General features: G+C 47.8%; 1 protein-coding gene across 1 annotated transcript; it reads right to left on the bottom strand.

The window, feature by feature from the left end:
* Positions 1 to 982: 982 nt before the first annotated feature.
* LOC109761926 (3-ketoacyl-CoA synthase 4) lies at positions 983 to 3366 on the bottom strand. The gene has a single exon (XM_020320733.4). It carries the CDS (start codon positions 3043 to 3045, stop codon positions 1468 to 1470), a length of 1578 nt encoding a protein of 525 aa, XP_020176322.1. The 5' UTR covers positions 3046 to 3366; the 3' UTR covers positions 983 to 1467.
* Between the last annotated feature and the right edge of the window lie 16167 nt (positions 3367 to 19533).

Genomic DNA, 19533 nt, shown 5'->3' with positions numbered 1-19533 from the left:
TGACAAATTTTATATGCAGAGTGAAAAGAAACGGATGGAGTATCGCATTAAAACGCGTCTATATACATCCGATTCAGAAAAAAAGTTAAAACGTCTCATACCTCCTTCGTTCCAAAATAAGTGATGTGGTTTTAGTTTCTAAGATAACTATCATTGGTTTCAGTTTAAATTTCAACTAAATTCATGGCACCTGTTTTGGAACCAAGGGGGTAGTATTGAGCAGCTGAAACGGGTTGCAAAAAAAAAAGCAAAACATCTGGAATGGGAGGCCTGTACGAACATCGAGGATGATGCGGCCGGGCGGCGCACGTGGTACAGTCTGTCCAAGATGCTGTACCAACCTTCATAAATCAACCTCCAGTGGAGTGGAGTAGGAGTAGCAGCAGTATCTAGATCCTGACAAGAACATTCTCAGTTATTATTGTTCGACATTGAATGAACGCCACTGAATCCACGGAGCATTCGATGCCGAACCTGCTGCGCTGTTGCAGGAAGTGGACACGAGAGAGAGAGAGAGAGAGAGAGCCGGTGTGATGCTGACACGCATCATCTTCGTCTCTGTTCTGCATGAGCCCGCTATCTGTATTTGCCCTTCAGAATGTTCAGAAACACCGGAGAGAAATGCTCTTGACAGTAAATCAGAGACCAAGATAATGCCTGGGCCTCAGGAAAATATGCCTCCGTGCATCCATGTCAACATGAAAGAAGAAGAACTGAAATCTGCAAATTCGTCAACGCAAGATCCAACAGATGCCGGTCTGTTCTTGTTCAAGATCACAATCGGCAGCACCATCGTCTTGCTCAAGGGATTAAAGTATAACAGAGATAAGTTGAAAAATACTGAAGGAATAAAACCACTTGAGGCGTATATATCAAGGTCAGTAATACAGCAAAATGAAGCAGAAGAAAAGAAAATCGATCGAACATGACAAATACATGCTCCATAGTTCAGTCGACAGAACCAATAGCAATACACTGCCTGTAACCAGCATGAATCAATCTCTTAATTTCTCATGTAACCAAAAATAAAGATTGGCCCCTCCTATGGACGGACCCCTCACTGTCTGTGGTGAATGGCAAATCCCCAGCAATGGCTAAAAGAGACAACAAATGTACATACAACAACACAACAGCAGGCATATCTCATTGACCTCCTCATCACCACCACTCTGCTATGCTACTACTGGACTGGAGTAAAACTTACCACCACAGGGTCGGTCAGGGCAGGATGCTGGTCCAGATACCTCAAGTACACAGACCAGCAATCAAAATCTTCTTGAAGATGAGCACAGAGTTGCATTCATACAGATCAGAGCAGAGCATAGCAGACTTACACCACGCCTGGAGATTCTTCTTGCAGTACTACCCATTAATTATGTCTCTGGTAACCATGAATGGATTTGAATTGATCCATTCTGAGTGAGGTTTCTGTATCAGGAAGAGCTCCAATGGCGATGGGCGCGGATGCTATTGCTGCTGCTTGTGGTTGTGGGTGGGGAAGCCGTCGACGAGCTCCACGGGGTAGCGGTCGATGCAGTCGTCCCAGGGGGTGCTGGGCGACGGCTTGACGTTGCGCAGGGCGTGCCACACCGCGCTGTTGCACTTGAACCCGCTGCCGAAGGCGATCTGCCAGATGCGGTCGCCGCGCCGGACGCGGCCCTTGGCCTCCATGTAGGCCAGCTCGTACCAGATGGAGCTGCTGGAGGTGTTGCCGAACCGGTGCAGGGTCATCCGGGACGCCTCCACGTGCACCGGCTGCAGCTGCAGGTTCTTCTCCAGCTCGTCGATCACCGCGCGCCCGCCGGCGTGGATGCAGAAGTGCTCGAACGCCAGCTTGAAGTCCGGGATGTAGGGCTTCACCTTGGCGTTGAAGAGCTTCTTGGACACCAGCGTGGCGAAGAAGAGCAGCTGCTCGCTGAAGGGGAGCACGAGCGGCCCCAGCGTGGTGATGTTGGTCTTGAGCGCGCCGCCGGCGATCGCCATCAGGTCCTTGGACAGGGAGACGCCGGTCTTGCCCTCGCCGTCCTGCTCCTGGTACACGCAGTTGAAGGCCTTGTCGTCGGCGCCCTTGTGCGTGCGCACCACGTGCTTGAGGCTGTACTTGGCGCGGCGGCGGTCGGCGCCGCGGTTGGAGAGGAGCACCGCGGAGCAGCCGACGCGGAAGAGGCAGTTGGGGATGAGCATCGACTTGCGGTTGCCGAAGTACCAGTTCTGCGTGATGTTCTCCGTGCTCACCACCACGGCGTAGGTGCCGCGGTGCACCTGGAGCATGTCCCGGGCGAGGTCGATGGCGATGACGCCGGCGCTGCAGCCCATCCCGCCGAGGTTGAAGCTCCGGACGTTGCCCCTGAGCTTGTACCGGTTGACGATCATGGCGGAGAGCGAGGGCGTCGGGTTGAAGAGGCTGCAGTTGACGACGAGGATGCCGACGTCCTTGGGCTTGACGCCGGTGGCGGCGAAGAGGCTGTCGAGCGCGCCGAACATGACGGACTCGGCCTCGGCGCGGGCGTTGGCCATGGTGGGCTCGGGCGGGATGGCGTGCATGCCCTCGGGGCAGTAGGTCTCCTCGCTGAGCCCCGAGCGCTCGAGGATCTTGCGCTGGAACTCGAGGGCGTCGTCGGAGAAGCCGCAGAGCGCCGAGTGGCGGAGGAACTCCTGGAAGCCGACCTTGAGGTGGTCGGGCGCCTTGTAGCAGGCGAAGTCGACGAGGTAGACGGGGCGGGGGCGGGTGAGCACGTACACGGTGGCGCCGAAGACGAGGACGGCGGAGAGGACGAGCACGGAGACGAGGTTGTACTGGAGGTGCAGCCAGAGCTGGCGGAGGTCGTCGGGGTCGGTGCGGCCGGCCTCGAGGACGATGACGGCCATGAGCGGCAGCAGCAGCAGCGTGATGAGGTGGGTGATGAGGTAGTGGTACCCCAGCTTCACGTACTTGAGGTTCACGCTCTGGAGGAAGTCCGGCAGCCGCCGGTGGCTCGGCGTGGTCGCCGCCGTCTCCGCCTCCGTCGCGGCCGCGGCCGGCGGCGGAGCGATGCCACCGTTCATCGCCCCCCTCCCCGGATCGCGCGCGCGGCTAGATCTGGATGCGGAATCTGGACTGGGCAGTCAAAGGTGGATGGATGGGTGGATGCCGATGCGTGGACCTCGTGCGGGGGGGAGGCGTTACTGGTGGTGCTCGACGACGCGCGCGTGCTGGGGCGGGGGCGGGAGGAGAGCGACGGTGGCCGGCGGGAGGGAGGCGGCGCGGTGGTGCGGGAACGGTCGGTGCCGGCCGGTGGGGGGAGCGAATCCGGCGGCGGCGGAGCAGGAGGCGGAGGCCGTTGTTGGCAGGGTGGGAGGGGATAAATAATCGGCGAGGTGGGAGGAGACTCCAGAGGAGGGTTTTTTTGGCTCTGTTCCATTTTGCAGGGTCGCCCTCGAAGAATGTGACATTTTAGGAGTACTCTTGTTTTTTTGGAAGCTGGCATTTCGGTTACTGATTTTCTGGCTTTTCCTTTAGTAAAAAAATCATTATACACTAGTACTACTTTTATCCGCCATGCATAATTGGCTTTTATTTGAAACTATTTTTTTTGAACGATTAAGAATGCATTAGCTAATGTTTTTATCTGACTTTTTCTTAATTGTTTTGCCATTGCTCATACAGCTGGCTCATAATTATCCCTAGGTGCGATTTGAAGATGAGGTTCCTGCGAAGAAAAATTCGGTAAGAAAGCGCTATTTTTCCGAAAATACGTTTTGGAGGGCGAGCTCCAATGAGGTCGGTTTTTGAAAAAAATTGAAATTCATTCAAATTCTTATTCTTACGTTTCAAAAAATTCTGAAAAAAAAATAGATATACATGGTGGCATAATGCACAAGTGTGTAAAATTTCAGGACGAAATTCCGAATTTTCCAGAAAAGACGGCCTCCATGGAGGCCGAGAGCCAAAACGCCTCACTCCTAATTTCCCATTTCACTGAGCTATATCCTTTGAGAAAAGACTATACAACTGCTTCTTAGGCTCATTAACTTGCGTAGAACTTGGTTGGCTTAACCGCAACGACAAAGAGAGATAACGGAAGGTTGAAGGTGGAAGAAGAGAAGAACCGGCGGACAGGGACACGCACGAGGCGGCTGGGCCGGCCCAGGACGTGCGCGGGAATATGCGTGGCGAGCAGGACGTGCGCGCAAAGGGCGGCAGGCACAAAACAATGGCAGAAAATGAAAAGCGAATCTGAAGGCGGAGTGCAAAAGGAGCGAGAGTAGAGGCCCCGGCAGCCGGCTCGGCGCCCACTGCCCAGGCAGGCTAGGCCACGCTAGGCTGGCCCCTCGTGCCCGTGCGCACTTCGGTAAAAAAAAAAAAAATCATCTGTTTCGCGGTCGTCCCGACCTCCGTGGATTGGTGGATGCACGCGATCGCGGCGAGAAGCGTGCGGGCGGGCGGGCGACGTGCGGCGGTGCGTGCTCCAGTCCGTGGTGACCGACGCCACGGAGGCGACGGACGCGCCGACGGCGGCAACCGGCAAGGGCAACAAGCTGGGCGTTGTTTTGTTTGGCGGTCACAGGAGCACACGGTGTTGACGATTGAGCTTTGGCTCGCTCGTCACCTGTCGCCGTACCGCTGGGGCACGGCCTGCGTTGGAGCCGGTCTGGAGGTTTCGCTCCGAGGAGAAAAGTTGCACCCGTCGCTGGTCAGGTCGGCCGCGGGCGTACGTAGACCGCCGCGCTCCTCTCGTCTGAGCAAAGGGAGGAAGGAAGAGAGGAAAACAAGGGCGGCGGCTGACGCCTTGGATGGGAAAATTCAGGCGAGCTCGGCACGGCAAGTTGGACCCAGGCGCGCTGATGAGCGCCGACGAAAGGCGTATCCCCACGTCCACCCCGTGAACCATGTATCCGTCTATCTAGAGTGAATAGCATAAAACTACCACTTTTCATGCTATGGTACTAAAAAACTACCGAAAATTTGTTTGTGACTAATACCTATCACTGTTGGCGTCGGTTGTCTCAAAAAACCCAAATGGGCGAGTGGTTAACATCTGATCAGATTTATGACAGCTGGGGTCCGCATGTAAGATAACAATTCGTTTGACCGTTTATTTGACTGTTAACTTACATGTGAGGCTTACATGTCAATGTCTCTTCCACATATTCAAATAAAATAAATCTTCATTCCCAATCAGGTCCCTGAAAATAAAATAAAAAGCAATCGGGTCCCTGAAAAATAAAACAAAAGGCAATCGGGTCCCCGCCGGCAAGCTCGTCGCCGGAGATGATGCGGGCGCCGGTCGGCCTTCAGCGGCGCCGTCCCTGCACCTCTGCTGCACGCGCTGGAGCTCGAGGCTGTCGTTGCTGCCCTGTTTCACGCGGCAGAGCTCGAGGGCTCCCTACTGCCAGCTGCGGGCGAGGCAGCCATGGCGAGCTCGCCTCAAGGCGTTGCAGATGGGGCCAGGCACGGCGGCCGTCGGACGTGAAGAAAGCGAGCTCGGCCTGAGTGCAAGGAGGCCAGCAGGAGCTGCGGGAGTTGGCTGAGCTCCGTCGGAGATGGGGCTGGGCGGCGCACGCGCCATAGGAGGCGAACTATGGGGAGGAGGGAGGAGGCGTGGGTGGTCGAGCTGCTCGCCGGCTGCCTCCGCGCCCGTGGCGGTGGCCAACTGTAGCCCGTCGCCATGGCCGGCCGTGAGCGGTGGCTGGCCGTGAGGAAAGAAGAGAGAGATCAGGGGAGGGGAGTAGAGAAGAAAGGGAAGAAGATGAAGCTTACGGGTGGGCCCCACATGTAAGTTAACGGTCAAACTAAACAGTCAAACAAACGGTTTGTTTAAGAGCGGGCCCGACTCGTCATAATCCAGATCAATTTTGAATCACATGGTGATTTGGGTTTTTTAAGACAGCCGACGCCAACAGTGATAGATATTAGTCACAAATAAATTTCCAACAGTTTTTTGATACCGTAGGACGAAAAATGGTATTTTAATGTTATTCACTCGTCTATCTATCCGTGGCAACCACGACAGAGGAGAAAAGATTCGCTCAGTGTGTCGGGCACGGGCGTGGTGAGGAGGAGCGGGCGGCAGTGCCCGCGCGTGCGGGCGTGAACGGCCCGTCACGACACGGGATCGGGATCACGAGCCCAACAACCAAGACGATCATCGCGTCTGAATGTTTGTTACCCAACATAATCACGGCCTGTAGCTTCAGTGTTTATGTTGGTGCTGCATTGGAGCAGCGGCTTGGATGTTGCCATTCATTCATTCAATGTCCAACAACTAAACGAAAACGATCCACAGAATGTTCTCGTCAGGAAGCAGATACTAGTTGTACGGTACGGTGCTTCAGTCTCCACCGTGAGTTGAGTTATGACTGGCTGTGCAATGGTAGGGTTCGTGGCATTGCCATACTCTAGTCCTAGACTGGTGCTACATGGGCCTATCATGCGAGCTCAGCTGCTTGTTAAAATCCAATACTAAGGCCAACTCCATCGCGCGACCCCATTCTGTCCGGCCCTATTCGTTTGTGATAAAATGGACAAACAATGCGTCCAGCGCGCGACGGCCCGGACCCATCTGGTCCGTTTTGTGTCCGGGCCGACCCATTTCGAGCGCAAACTTGCGCTGGGTTTGGGTCGCGGCGGACACCAAACGGACGCGCGCCTCGTCCGCGTCGGGGCCGCGTGGCAGGAGGCCACCTCCCTCCCACCCGCCCACATCAATGCGCACACGCGGGCGGCCCCGCCTGTCATCCGCACATGCGAGGGGTCGCAGTTCTTCTTAAATGGGAACCGTGGACCGGTCGTCGTCCACACTGCCCCACCCCACCTCGCGGCCTCCTCGAAAACCGACAGCCCCAGTCCCAAACCCTAGCCAAGAACTCGCCGGCCGGCCGCCCACAGCCATGGGGCTATGAAACTACGGCCGCAAAGGCAAGCACGACCGCGAGGCTGGCTCCTCGTCGGGACGCCGCCGCGGCTCGGTGAAGGAGGAGCCCGCGTCGCCATCGCCACCACGTCGGGCCCCCGCGCCGCCCGCGTTCTCCATCGCGCCCACGGCCGCCGGCGAGCGCGATCGACACTACATCGAGGCGGCCGTCTGCCGCCGTTATTGGGAGACGAGGACACCGCTGCCCTGGAGCGACGTCCACCTCCCCAATAACTGGCACCTGTCGGCCGACCGCGTGCCGATCCCGTCGGTCCCGCTGAGCGGCCGTGCGCGCTGCCAGGAGATCCAGCGCCACCGCCGGCTCCTCCCGGACGACCTCTACTATGACGAGAGGTACGCCCCAACTCGCCATTGTGGGACACTTGGTTCCGCGATGAGCACGACATGCGGCTGGCGTCGTTCTTCGCCGGCACGTCGACGGGGCCGCGGCGGCCACGTGAGCCCCGAGCGGTTCCCCAGGCGCGCGGGCGTACGCGGGTGCGCGGCCTGACGCCCACGCCGTCGCCGTCGCCATCTCCATCGCCACCCCCACCTCCTCGCATGACGGCGGAGGAGGAGGCCCGGCTCATGGCGCGTGTGCTGGAAGACTCCATGCACACGCACGACGAGCGCCAATGGGAGGGCCTCATGGAGATGACGGCCCTCTCCGCGGCCGGCGACGTCGCCATCTCGGAGGTGGAGATGGTGCCGATGGAGGAGGTGGTGGAGGAGCCACCGGTGGCCGCGTTCCACCCTGGCCTGGTGGGCCAGGGATGGAGCTGGTCGTGCACCGCTGAGCAGATGGCGGCCGCCGTGGGGGGCGTGAACTGGTGCCCCACGCCGCCGCGGTCACCGGAGCGGGAGGCATCGCCTCGGGAGGAGGTGGTGCAGGCACCGGCCACCTTCCAGCCGCCGCCCCCGTGCACCACGGACCGCCGGCCCACCTGTGGACGCCGGCGGACTACGTCGACCTCGTCAGCGACGACGACGACACCGGCGGCCAGTGAAGACGGCGACGGCCACGGCATCGACGGGCGCGGCAGGAGCGCGCGGGAGGCGTTTTTTTTATTTTGTTTTTATGTTAATTATGAAACTGTGACGTTTAAGTGGACTGAGAAACTGGGCCGTTTTGTGGCCGTGACCCCTATATATGTTTTATGTTTTTTTAACTGCGTTTATTTGTTTTTTTAGTCATTTCATTTAAGTTTTATATTTTTTATTCACGTCCACCCCGGATAGGTTTTGGGGTGCGGCTGCGCGTTGGGCGCACCCGCGACCCATCGGACAAACGCGGACATGGGCGAACCCATTGCTGCCCAAAGGGATAAAATCCGGCCAAACCGGACGTCCGTTTGGGGTCGCGCGGTGGAGTTGGCCTAAGAGGGTGGGGTGGGCAGCTCGGGTTGCTGCCAGCCCACCCGAGTTCGGCTCGGACTGGCGGTGCTCACGGAGTTTCTTCTATAAAAAATGCCAACGAGGGTTAACCCTTGGGTTGGTCTCATTTAAAAAAATGCAATACTAACATGGTCGGTTACTGTTTTGCTGGTTTTTCCATTTGAAAAATAATTTATAAAACCTGATTCACCGTCCATTGGCTTTTGGTTGAACTTATCTTTTTCAAACAACTAAGATTTTACTAACATGATTCATTATGGATTGGCTAATTTTTCTTTCTTGTTTGTTTTGCAGTCGGAAATAACTAATCGTAGGTGTGATTTGAAGACGAGATTTGTGCAAAGACAAATGAGATACTAATAACCACCAATGTAGGCTATGAAAGCGTTATTTCTAAAATAAAATCCATATTGAGCTCATCCAAATGACTTTGGGTAGAAATGTTCGCATATAGTTGTAACTTCTATTCCTGATGAGATTAATCCAGAGACAATGGTTTCCTCTCTCCCCCCCCCCCCCCCCCCCCCCCCCCCCTCTCTCTCTCTCCAAAAACCCAACACAAGCACACATCGGCACTTCAATTTAGAGTTTGGGTGTGCTGTACCCGTGCTCTTATCAAGAAGAATACGCAAACGCCACCAGTCGCTATGAGGGAGTATGGTTAAAAGAGTCAGGGAGCTGATGGGATAGAAATAGAAAGACAATGGCAAGTCTTTAAATCACAATGCCTTGAGAGGTTGTAGTGTGTCGGCGTGTACAAATTAGAAAACCCTGACGTAACTACGCATGCATAAGTGCACAAGCTTCTAACGACAGCGGCCTAAGAGCATCTTCAATAGTTTGCGTGTATGTAAATATCTCTGGTTTATGGGCAGTCGGGCAAAAAAAATGTTCCAACATATTTCGTAAACACGGAAAAATATGGGAGCCCGTATAATCTCCCCGACTTCTTGTACATCTGGAGGAAGATGACCATTCCCGTAAACCTGTCCATAAAGTTGGTGCCAAGCAACTTCCCCTCGCGTGAGGTTTCACGCATCTCTTCGCATGGCACCGCTGCGAAATGGGCTCCTCCGACCCTACTGTCTAGTCCGTCGCCGATCCCATGTTGTCGCCGCTGTTTGGTGGCACCCCGCGGCCCACCCCGCCTCTCATGGCTGGCCTTGTGACGTCGAACACCCTAGCATCCTCCGCCCCGGCCGTAGCCGTCGGCCTAGCCGGGAGATCCGCCACCCAAGTGACCCCACGCCGCCGCCCCACTGCGTCCGTTAGGAAGTCGCGGGCACCAAAGAAGGCGAAGGTGGGTGCTGCCATGGCTGGTCCTTCCGCGGTTGCCGGCCTTCACTTGACCCCGCACGTGTCCTTTGCGTAGATGTCATCGACCATGTGCGCCTTCCCCAAGGTTGATGAGGATTTCGACATGTACAACGCCAATGAGGTGTATGACAAAACGAATGAATGGTTAAAAATTGGTTTTCATTTGTTTAATCTTTACAATACGCAATCGCAATTTTACATGAATTTTTGTATTGCTCATTAGTTTCGTAACTACGATTATATGGCCAGCAATCATATACGGAGATGACAAACAACACGGTAGGCATAGAGGATATGTCTTTGTTCACTCCGTTTGAGAAAATGACGGTGATCGAGGCGATTTTGCTTCCAAAACAAATAAAGAGGGGGAGCAACTTCTCCATGGACGAGCATTTTGCTTCGTCTTTATGTTTATATTATATATTTGACGTGCTTGTGTTAGGTGAACCATGTGTTGCAAGCTTGATCTTCGCGTTTGGACCATTTGTTATGTCAACTTTGAATCATCTAGCGGATTTGTTATGTTAAAAATTTGAATTTTGAATCAAACTTCATAAATTCTGGATTTCAAATGATTTCCAGTTATATGTGTTCGAAATACGGTTATTTGAATTATTATTAGGTTGGTGGAATAGTCATGCATATGATATATGTATGCTACTACTAGTAGTTTGTAAAGATAAATAGGAAAAAAAAACTGATTTTAGGGCAAGATGTTTACGGGAATGATAACCGAAGCTTGAAGGTCGAAAAAGAGAAGAAATGACGGACAGGGGTGGCCTGGCCAGCCCAGGTGCGGAATTCGGGATTTATGTGGTGTGAGCAGGAGTGTGTGCATTCGAAAGGGAAGGCCCCGCACGAAACAAAAGGCAAAAATGGCGGCATCTCGAGCGAGAGTGCAAAAGCAGCGAGAGGCGGCGCCCACTGCCCAGGCATGGGCAGGCCCTTCGTGCTCCCTCGTGCGCACTTGGCCACAAAGTTTTTATTTACTTCGCATATTAGCTTTCATCTAGGTTAAAGCTGATAAAGTTTGATCAAATCTATAAAAAATAATCTAAGCTTTCACAATAAAAAAATTATATATATATATATATATATATATATATATAGTATGAAAATATATTAAATGATGATTCTAAGGGTACTTATTTGGTATTGTGGATGTCAATATTAAAGTTGGTCAAAGTTTAAAAAGTTTGATTCGAGACAAAGCTAATACGCGAACTACATAAAAACAAAGGAAATGTCATCAATTAATAAATCCATCACAAAAACGAGGTTACGGTAATAATAACCGGCTGTTTCGCGGTCGCCCCGATGTTTTTTATGGATGGCACGGAGGTGACAGGGGCAAGAGCGACTCGCAAAAAAAAAGAGTGCTGGGTTTGATCACCGGTTTTTTTTTCGGGCAAATCAGAGAGCTTTATTCAACAAAAGTGTTCCGCGGGCAATCAGCCAAGAGGCTGGTTACCAAGAAACCAGGGGTCTCCTCGAGCCAGCAATCGGTCACATTCAGAGTGCATGCACGTTTTGCACAAAGATGCGCCGATAAGTTCGCTGTCCTGTTTACATGTTGAATCTCAAAAACTGAAAAATCAAATACTAGCTCTCATATTTCATCTAGGATAGAAGCCACAATCGAGCGTGAATTGCGGCGAGTATTCCAGAGTTGCACTAACTCCTGGCAGTCGGTCTCCATTATCACATGCGATAGGCCTCGAAGTTTTGCAAAAAGTGCTCCTTCTCGCATTGATAGTGCTTCCATAATCAGTGGATCTGAGATGTCACCGAACGGTTTGCACCAAGCTCCCAATAGAGCTGAACCGGAGCGGGTTACACCACCGGCGCCTCCTCGCCCATCCGCCACATTGAGTGCATCGTCCGTTGTTATTTTGATCATACCTGGTTCTGGAGGCCGCCATCCGAAACCTGGTAGAACATTAGTTTCCTTTAGAGGTAGTTCCAGCAGCGCAAGGGCCTCCCTGGTCGACCTGATAGCCGCTGTTGGGTCTCTCCCCTCTTCCCCATGCTTGATCCGGTTGCGAGAATGCCAGATCGTCCACATGATGGTGATAATTTTTGGTCGATCTTCATCCCTGATCCGATCTCCACATAGTATGTCTCTAGCCCACGAGCATGGATGTAGTCGAGGAAGCCGCAAATTAAACCAAGCACAAGCTTCATCCGAGAAACGTCGTGCATGGGAACATTGAATGAGCGCATGCATGAGATCCTCCTCCCTGGCCAGACAAAATTTACAGGTGTCTAAGACCGAAATGTGGCGATATTTTAGAGTACATTCATCTGGTAGGATCCCTCTCAGTACCCTCCACCAGAACACTCGAACCTTTGGGATCACTTTGAGTTTCCACAAGGCCATCCACATCCGTTTATCATCTCGAGAAGCACCGGTAGCCGTCCCTTCCTCTAGAGCAAAGAGCTCGTTCTGAGTCACTAGAGCACGGTACGCCGATTTAACAGTGTAGTTGCCTGATCGTTCAAAGGCCCAAGAATAGAAATCCTCTCCTCCTCCCCTTCTGATTGGAATGTTAAGAATGGCATCAGCATCCGGGGCGATGAAGGTTGTCCTTACCAGTTCCTGCCTCCACGACCAGTTCTCGGTGTCGATGAGGTACGAGACTGTCTGAACCGTGGTGTTTGGAGGTTTCAGCAAAGGTGTCAGAGATATAGTTCTGGGAATCTGCTACCTCTTGAGCATGCGTTGGTTTTCCCTTGAAAAGGAAAGGGTGATGCAGCAAAGTAGCGTAAGTATTTCCCTCAGTTTTGAGAACCAAGGTATCAATCCAGTAGGAGATTGCACGCTTAATCGCCTCGTACCTACACAAAAATCAAGAACCTTGCAACCAACGCGATAAAGGGGTTGTCAATCCCTTCTCTGCCACTTGGAAAAGTAAGATCTAATAAAGATAGTAAAGTAAATATTTTCGGTATTTTTGTTGTATAGATTGGAAAGTAAAGATTGCAAAATAAAGTAAGGCAGAGATAGTAAATTGATAGGAATATAATATGATGGAAGATAGACCCGGGGGCCATATGTTTCACTAGTGGCTTCTCTCAAGATAGCATAATTTACGGTGGGTGAACGAATTACGATCGAGCAATTGATAGAAAAGCGCATAGTTATGACAATATCTAGCCATGGTCATGTATATAGGCATCACGTCCGTGACAAGTAGACCGAAACGATTCTGCATCTACTACTATTACTCCACACATCGACCGCTATCCAGCATGCATCTAGAGTATTAAGTTCATAAGAACAGAGTAACGCATTAGGCAAGATGACATGATGTAGAGGGATAAACTCAAGCAATATGATATAAACCCCATCTTTTTATCCTCGATGGCAACAATACAATACGTGCCTTGCTGCCCCTGCTATCACTGGGAAAGGACGCCGCAAGATTGAACCCAAAGCTAAGCACTTCTCCCATTGCAAGAAAGATCAATCTAGTAGGCCAAACCAAACTGATAATTCGAAGAGACTTGCAAAGATAATTAAATCATGCATAAAAGAATTCAGAGAAGAATCAAATATTGTTCATAGATAATCTGATCATAAACCAACAATTCATCGGATCTCGACAAACACACCGCAAAAAGAATTACATCGAATAGATCTCCAAGAGAATCGAGGAGAACATTGTATTGAGATCCAAAGAGAGAGAAGAAGCCATCTAGCTAATAACTATGGACCCGAAGGTCTGTGGTAAACTACTCACACATCATTGGAGAGGCCTTGGAGTTGATGTAGAAGCCCTCCGTGATCGATTCCGCCTCCGGCGGAGCGCCGGAAAAGGCCCCAAGATGGGATCTCACGGGTACAGAAGGTTGCAGCGGTGGAAATAGGGTTTTGTGGTGCTCTCGGATGTTTTCGAGGTATATGGGTATATATAGGAGGAAGAAGTAAGTTGGTGGAGCTACGAGGGGCCCACGAGGGTGGGGGGCGCGCCTACCCCCTGGGCACGCCCTCCTACCTCGTGGCCGCCTCGTGGCTTTCTTGACCTCCACTCCAAGTCTCCTGGATCACGTTTGTTCCAAAAATAACTCTCCCGAAGGTTTCATTTAGTTTGGATTCCGTTTGATATTCCTTTTCTGCGAAACACTGAAATAGACAAAAACAACAACAATTTGCACTGGGCCTTCGGTTAATAGGTTAGTCCCAAAAATAGTATAAAAGTGTATAATAAAGCCCATTAAACATCCAAAACAGATAATATAATAGCATGGAACAATCAAAAATTATAGATACGTTGGAGACGTATCAAGCATCCCCAAGCTTAATTCCTGCTCGTCCTCGAGTAGGTAAATGATAAAAACAGAATTTTTGATGTGGAATGCTACCTAACATAATTCTCAAGGTAATTCTTTTTATTGTGGCATGAATGTTCAGATCCGAAAGATTCAAGACAAAAGTTTAATATTGACATAAAAATAATAATACTTCAAGCATACTAACTAAGCAATCATGTCTTCTCAAAATAACATGGCCAAAGAAAGCTATCCCTACAAAATCATATAGTCTGGCTATGCTCTATCTTCATCACACAAAATATTTAAATCATGCACAACCCCGATGACAAGCCAAGCAATTGTTTCATACTTTTGATGTTCTCAAACTTTTTCAATCTTCACGCAATACATGAGCGTGAGCCATGGACATAACACTATAGGTGGAATAGAATGGTGGTTGTGGAGAAGACAAAAATGGAGAAGATAGTCTCAAATCAACTAGGCATATCAATGGGCTATGGAGATGCCCATCAATAGATATCAATGTGAGTGAGTAGGGATTGCCATGCAACGGATGCGCTAGAGCTATAAGTGTATGAAAGCTCAACAAGAAACTAAGTGGGTGTGCATCCAACTTGCTTGCTCACGAAGACCTAGGGCAATTTGAGGAAGCCCATCATTGGAATATACAAGCCAAGTTCTATAATGTAAAATTCCCACTAGTATATGAAAGTGACAACATAGGAGACTCTCTATCATAAAGATCATGGTGCTACTTTGAAGCACAAGTGTGGTAAAAGGATAGTAGCATTGTTCCTTCTCTCTTTTTCTCTCATTTTTTTCCTTTTTTTATTTGGGCCTTTCTCTTTTTTTATGGCCTCTTTTTTTCTTTTTCCTTTTTTTATTTTTCGCCCGGAGTCTCATCCCGACTTGTGGGGGAATCATAGTCTCCATCATCCTTTCCTCACCGGAACAATGCCCTAATAATGATGATCATCACACTTTATTTACTTACAACTCAAGAATTACAACTCGATACTTACAACAAAATATGACTCTATGTGAATGCCTCCGGCGGTGTACCGGGATGTGCAATGACTCAAGAGTGACATGCATGAAAGAATTATGAAGGTGGCTTTGCCACAAATACGATGTCAACTACATGATCATGCAAGGCAATATGACAATGATGAAGCGTGTCATAATAAACGGAACAGTGGAAAGTTGCATGGCAATATATATCTCGGAATGGCTATGGAAATGCCATAATAGGTAGGTATGGTGGCTGTTTTGAGGAAGGTATAAGGTGGGTGTATGATACCAGCGAAAGGTGCGCGGTATTAGAGAGGCTAGCAATGGTGGAAGGGTGAGAGTGTGTATAATCCATGGACTCAACATTAGTTATAAAGAACTCACATACTTATTGCAAAAATCTATTAGTTATCAAAACGAAGTACTACACACATGCTCCTAGGGGGATAGTTTGGTAGGAAAAGACCATCGCTCATCCCCGACCGCCACTCATAAGGAAGACAATCAAAAAAATAAATCATGCTCCGACTTCATCACACAACGGTTCACCATACGTGCATGCTACGAGAATCACAAACTTTTAACACAAGTATTCCTCAAATCCACAACTACTCAACTAGCATGACTCTCATATTACCATCTTCATATCTCAAAACAATCATCAAGTATCAAACTTCTCATAGTATTCAATGCACTTTTTATGAAAGTTTTTATTATATCCGTCTTGGATGCCTATCATATTAGGACTAATTTTATAACCAAGGCAAATTACCATGCTGTTCTATAAGACTATCAAAATAATATAAGTGAAGCATGAGAGATCAATAATTTCTATAAAATAAAACCACCACCGTGCTCTAAAAGATATAAGTGAAGCACATAGAGCAAAATTATCTAGCTCAAAAGATATAAGTGAAGCACATTGAGTATTCTAATAAATTCCGAATCATGTGTGTGTCTCCCAAAAGGTGTGTACAGCAAGGATGATTGTGGTAAACTAAAAAGCAAAGACTCAAATTGTACAAGACGCTCCAACCAAAACACATATCATGTGGTGAATAAAAATATAGTCTCAAGTAAAGTTACCGATAAACGAAGACGAAAGAGGGGATGCCTTCCGGGGCATCCCCAAGCTTAGGCTTTTGGTTGTCCTTAAATTTTACCTTGGGGTTCCTTGGGCATCCCCAAGCTTAGGCTCTTGCCACTCTTTATTCCATAGTCCATCAAATCTTTACCCAAAACTTGAAAACTTCACAACACAAAACTCAACAGAAAAATCTCATGAGCTCCGTTAGTATAAGGAAACAAATCAACACTTTTAGGTACTGTTATGAACTCATTCTTTATTTATATTGGTGTTAAACCTACTGTATTCCAACTTCTCTATGGTTCATACCCCCCGATACTATCCATAGATTCATCAAAATAAGCAAACAACACACGAAAAACAGAATCTGTCAAAAACAGAACAGTCTGTAGCAATCTGTAACTTGCGTATACTACCCTAACTCCAAAAATTCTGAAAACTTAAGACTACCTGATAAATTTATCTATTAATATTCTGCAAAAAGAATCAACCTAATAGCACTCTCCAGTAAAACATGGCAGCTAAATTCGTGAGCGCTAAAGTTTCTATTTTTTACAGCAAGATCATAAGAACTACACCCGAGCCTTCCCAAAGGTTCTACTTGGCACAAACACTAATTAAAACATGAAACCACATCTTAACATAAGCTAGATGAATTATTTAATACTAAACAGAACCAAAAATCAAGAAACAAAAATAAAATTGGGTTGCCTCCCAACAAGCGCTATCGTTTAACGCCCCTAGCTAGGCATAAAGGCAAGCATAGATCTAGGTATTATCATCTTTCGTATGCAATCCATAAGTGGCTCTCATAATAGATTCATAAGGTAATTTAAATTTCTTCCTAGGAAAGTGTTCCATGCCTTTCCTTAATGGAAATTGGAATCTAATATTTCCTTCTTTCATGTCAATAATTGCACCAATCGTTCTAAGGAAAGGTCTACCAAGAATAATAGGACATGTAGGATTGCAATCTATATCAAGAACAATAAAATCCACGGGCACATAATTTATATTTGCAACAATAAGAATATCATTAATCCTTCCCATAGGTTTCTTAATGGTGGAATCCGCAAGGTGCAAATTTAAAGAACAATCATCGAATTCATGGAAACCTAACACATCGCACAAATTTTTGGGAATCGTGGAAACACTAGCACCAAATCACACAAAGCATAGCATTCATGATTTTTAATCTTAATTTTAATAGTAGGTTCCCACTCATCATAAAGTTTTCTAGGGATAGAAACTTCCAATTCACGCTTTTCTTCATAAGATTGCATTAAAGCATCAACGATATGTTTGGTAAAAGCTTTATTTTGACTATAAGCATGAGGAGAATTCAACATGGATTGCAACAAGGAAATACAATCTAATAAAGAACAATTGTCATAATTAAATTCCTTGAAATCCAAAATAGTGGGTTCATTGCTACCTAAAGTTTTGACCTCTTCAATCCCACTTTTACCAATTTTTGCATCAAGATATAAAAACTCCAAATCATTGGGACGCCTTTTAACTAAAGTTGACTCATCTCCAGTCCCATCACTATCAAGATTTATATTGGAAAACAAAGATTTAATAGGGGACACATCAATAACTTTTAGATCTTCATCATTATTATCATGAAAACTAGAAGAACACGCTTTTACAAAGCAATCTTTTTTAGCACGCATCCTAGCAGTTCTTTCTTTGCATTCATCAATGGACACTCTCATAGCCTTGAGGGAATCATTGATATCATGATTAGGTGGAATAGATCTAAGTTTCAAAGAATCAACATCAAGAGAAATTCTATCCACGTTCCTAGCCAACTCATCGATCTTAGGCAATTTTTCTTCAAGCAAAGCATTGAAATTCTTTTGCGAAATCATAAATTCTTTAACACTTGTCTAAAAATCAGAGGGCATCTTATTAAAATTTCCATAAGAGTTGTTGTAGGAATTACCATAATTATTAGAGGAATTACTAGGAAACGGCCTAGGATTAAAATTTGCTCTATACACGTTGTTACCAAAATTGTTCCTACCAAGAAAATCACATCCATAGATTCATTATTATTCTCAATCAAAGTAGACAAAGGCATATCATTAGGATCGGAAGAAACACTCTTATTGGCAAACAATTTCATGAGTTCATCCATCTTTCCACTCAAAACATTAATTTCTTCTATCGCATGAACCTTTTTACTAGTAGATCTTTCGGTGTGCCATTGAGAATAATTAACCATAATATTATCTAGGAGTTTAGTAGCTTCTCCTAAAGTGATTTCCATAAAAGTGCCTCCCGCGGCCGAATCTAAAAGATTTTTAGAAGCAAAATTCAATCCGGCATAAATTTTTTGTATGATCATCCATAAATTCAAACCATGAGTAGGGCAATTACGTATCATTAATTTCATCCTCTCCCAAGCTTGTGCAACATGCTCATGATCAAGTTGCTTAAAATTCATAATATTGTTTCTAAGAGAGATGATCTTAGCGGGAAGAAAATACTTAGAGATAAAAGCATCTTTGCACTTATTCCATGAATCAATACTATTTTTAGGCAAAGACGAAAACCAAGTTTTAGCACGATCTCTAAGCGAAAACGGAAATAGCTTCAATTTAACAATATCATTGTCCACATCTTTCTTCTTTTGCATATCACACAAATCAACAAAGTTGTTTAGATGGGTAGCGGCATCTTTACTAGGAAGGCCGGAAAATTGATATTTCATGACAAGATTCAACAAACCAACATTAATTTCACAAGATTCAACATCGATAATAGGAGCAATCGGAGTGCTAAGAAAATCATTGTTGTTGGTATTGGAAAAGTCACACAATTTAGTATTATCTTGAGCCATCGTGACAAGCAATTAATCCAACACACAAGCACACAAGAAGCAAGCGAAAAGAGACGAGCGGAAAAAGAGGAGGCGAATAAAACGGCAAGGGGGAAGTGGGGGAGAGGAAAACGAGAGGCAAATGGCAAATAATGTAATGCGAGGGAGAAGAGTTTGTGATGGGTACTTGCTTTGTCTTGACTTCGCGTGAGCCTCCCCGGCAACGGCGCCAGAAATCCTTCTTGACTTGACTTCGCGTGAGCCTCCCCGGCAACGGCGCCAGAAATCCTTCTTGCTACCTCTTGAGCATGCGTTGGTTTTCCCTTGAAGAGGAAAGGATGATGCAGCAAAGTAGCGTAAGTATTTCCCTCAGTTTTGAGAATCAAGGTATCAATCCAGTAGGAGACTGCACGCTTAATCGCCTCGTACCTACACAAACAATCAAAAACCTTGCAACCTACGCGATAAAGGGGTTGTCAATCCCTTCTCGGCCACTTGCAAAAGTGAGATCTAATAAAGATAGTAAAGTAAATATTTTTGGTATTTTTGTTGTATAGATTGGAAAGTAAAGATTGCAAAATAAAGTAAGGCAAAAATAGTAAATTGATAGGAAAATAATATGATGGAAGATAGACCCGGGGGCCATAGGTTTCACTAGTGGCTTCTCTCAAGATAGCATAATTTACAGTGGGTGAAGGAATTACTGTCGAGCAATTGATAGAAAAGCG

Source organism: Aegilops tauschii, chromosome 1, assembly GCF_002575655.3.
Source record: "Aegilops tauschii subsp. strangulata cultivar AL8/78 chromosome 1, Aet v6.0, whole genome shotgun sequence".
NCBI classification, from domain to species: Eukaryota; Viridiplantae; Streptophyta; class Magnoliopsida; order Poales; family Poaceae; genus Aegilops; species Aegilops tauschii.
Note: the sequence above shows the minus strand (reverse complement) of the source record. Positions and strands in the feature narration are given on the sequence as shown.

Coding starts and splice junctions, on each gene's coding strand:
- LOC109761926 (XM_020320733.4), bottom strand. CDS start 3,045: ATGAACGGTGGCATCGCTCCGCCGCCGGCCGCGGCCGCGACGGAGGCG.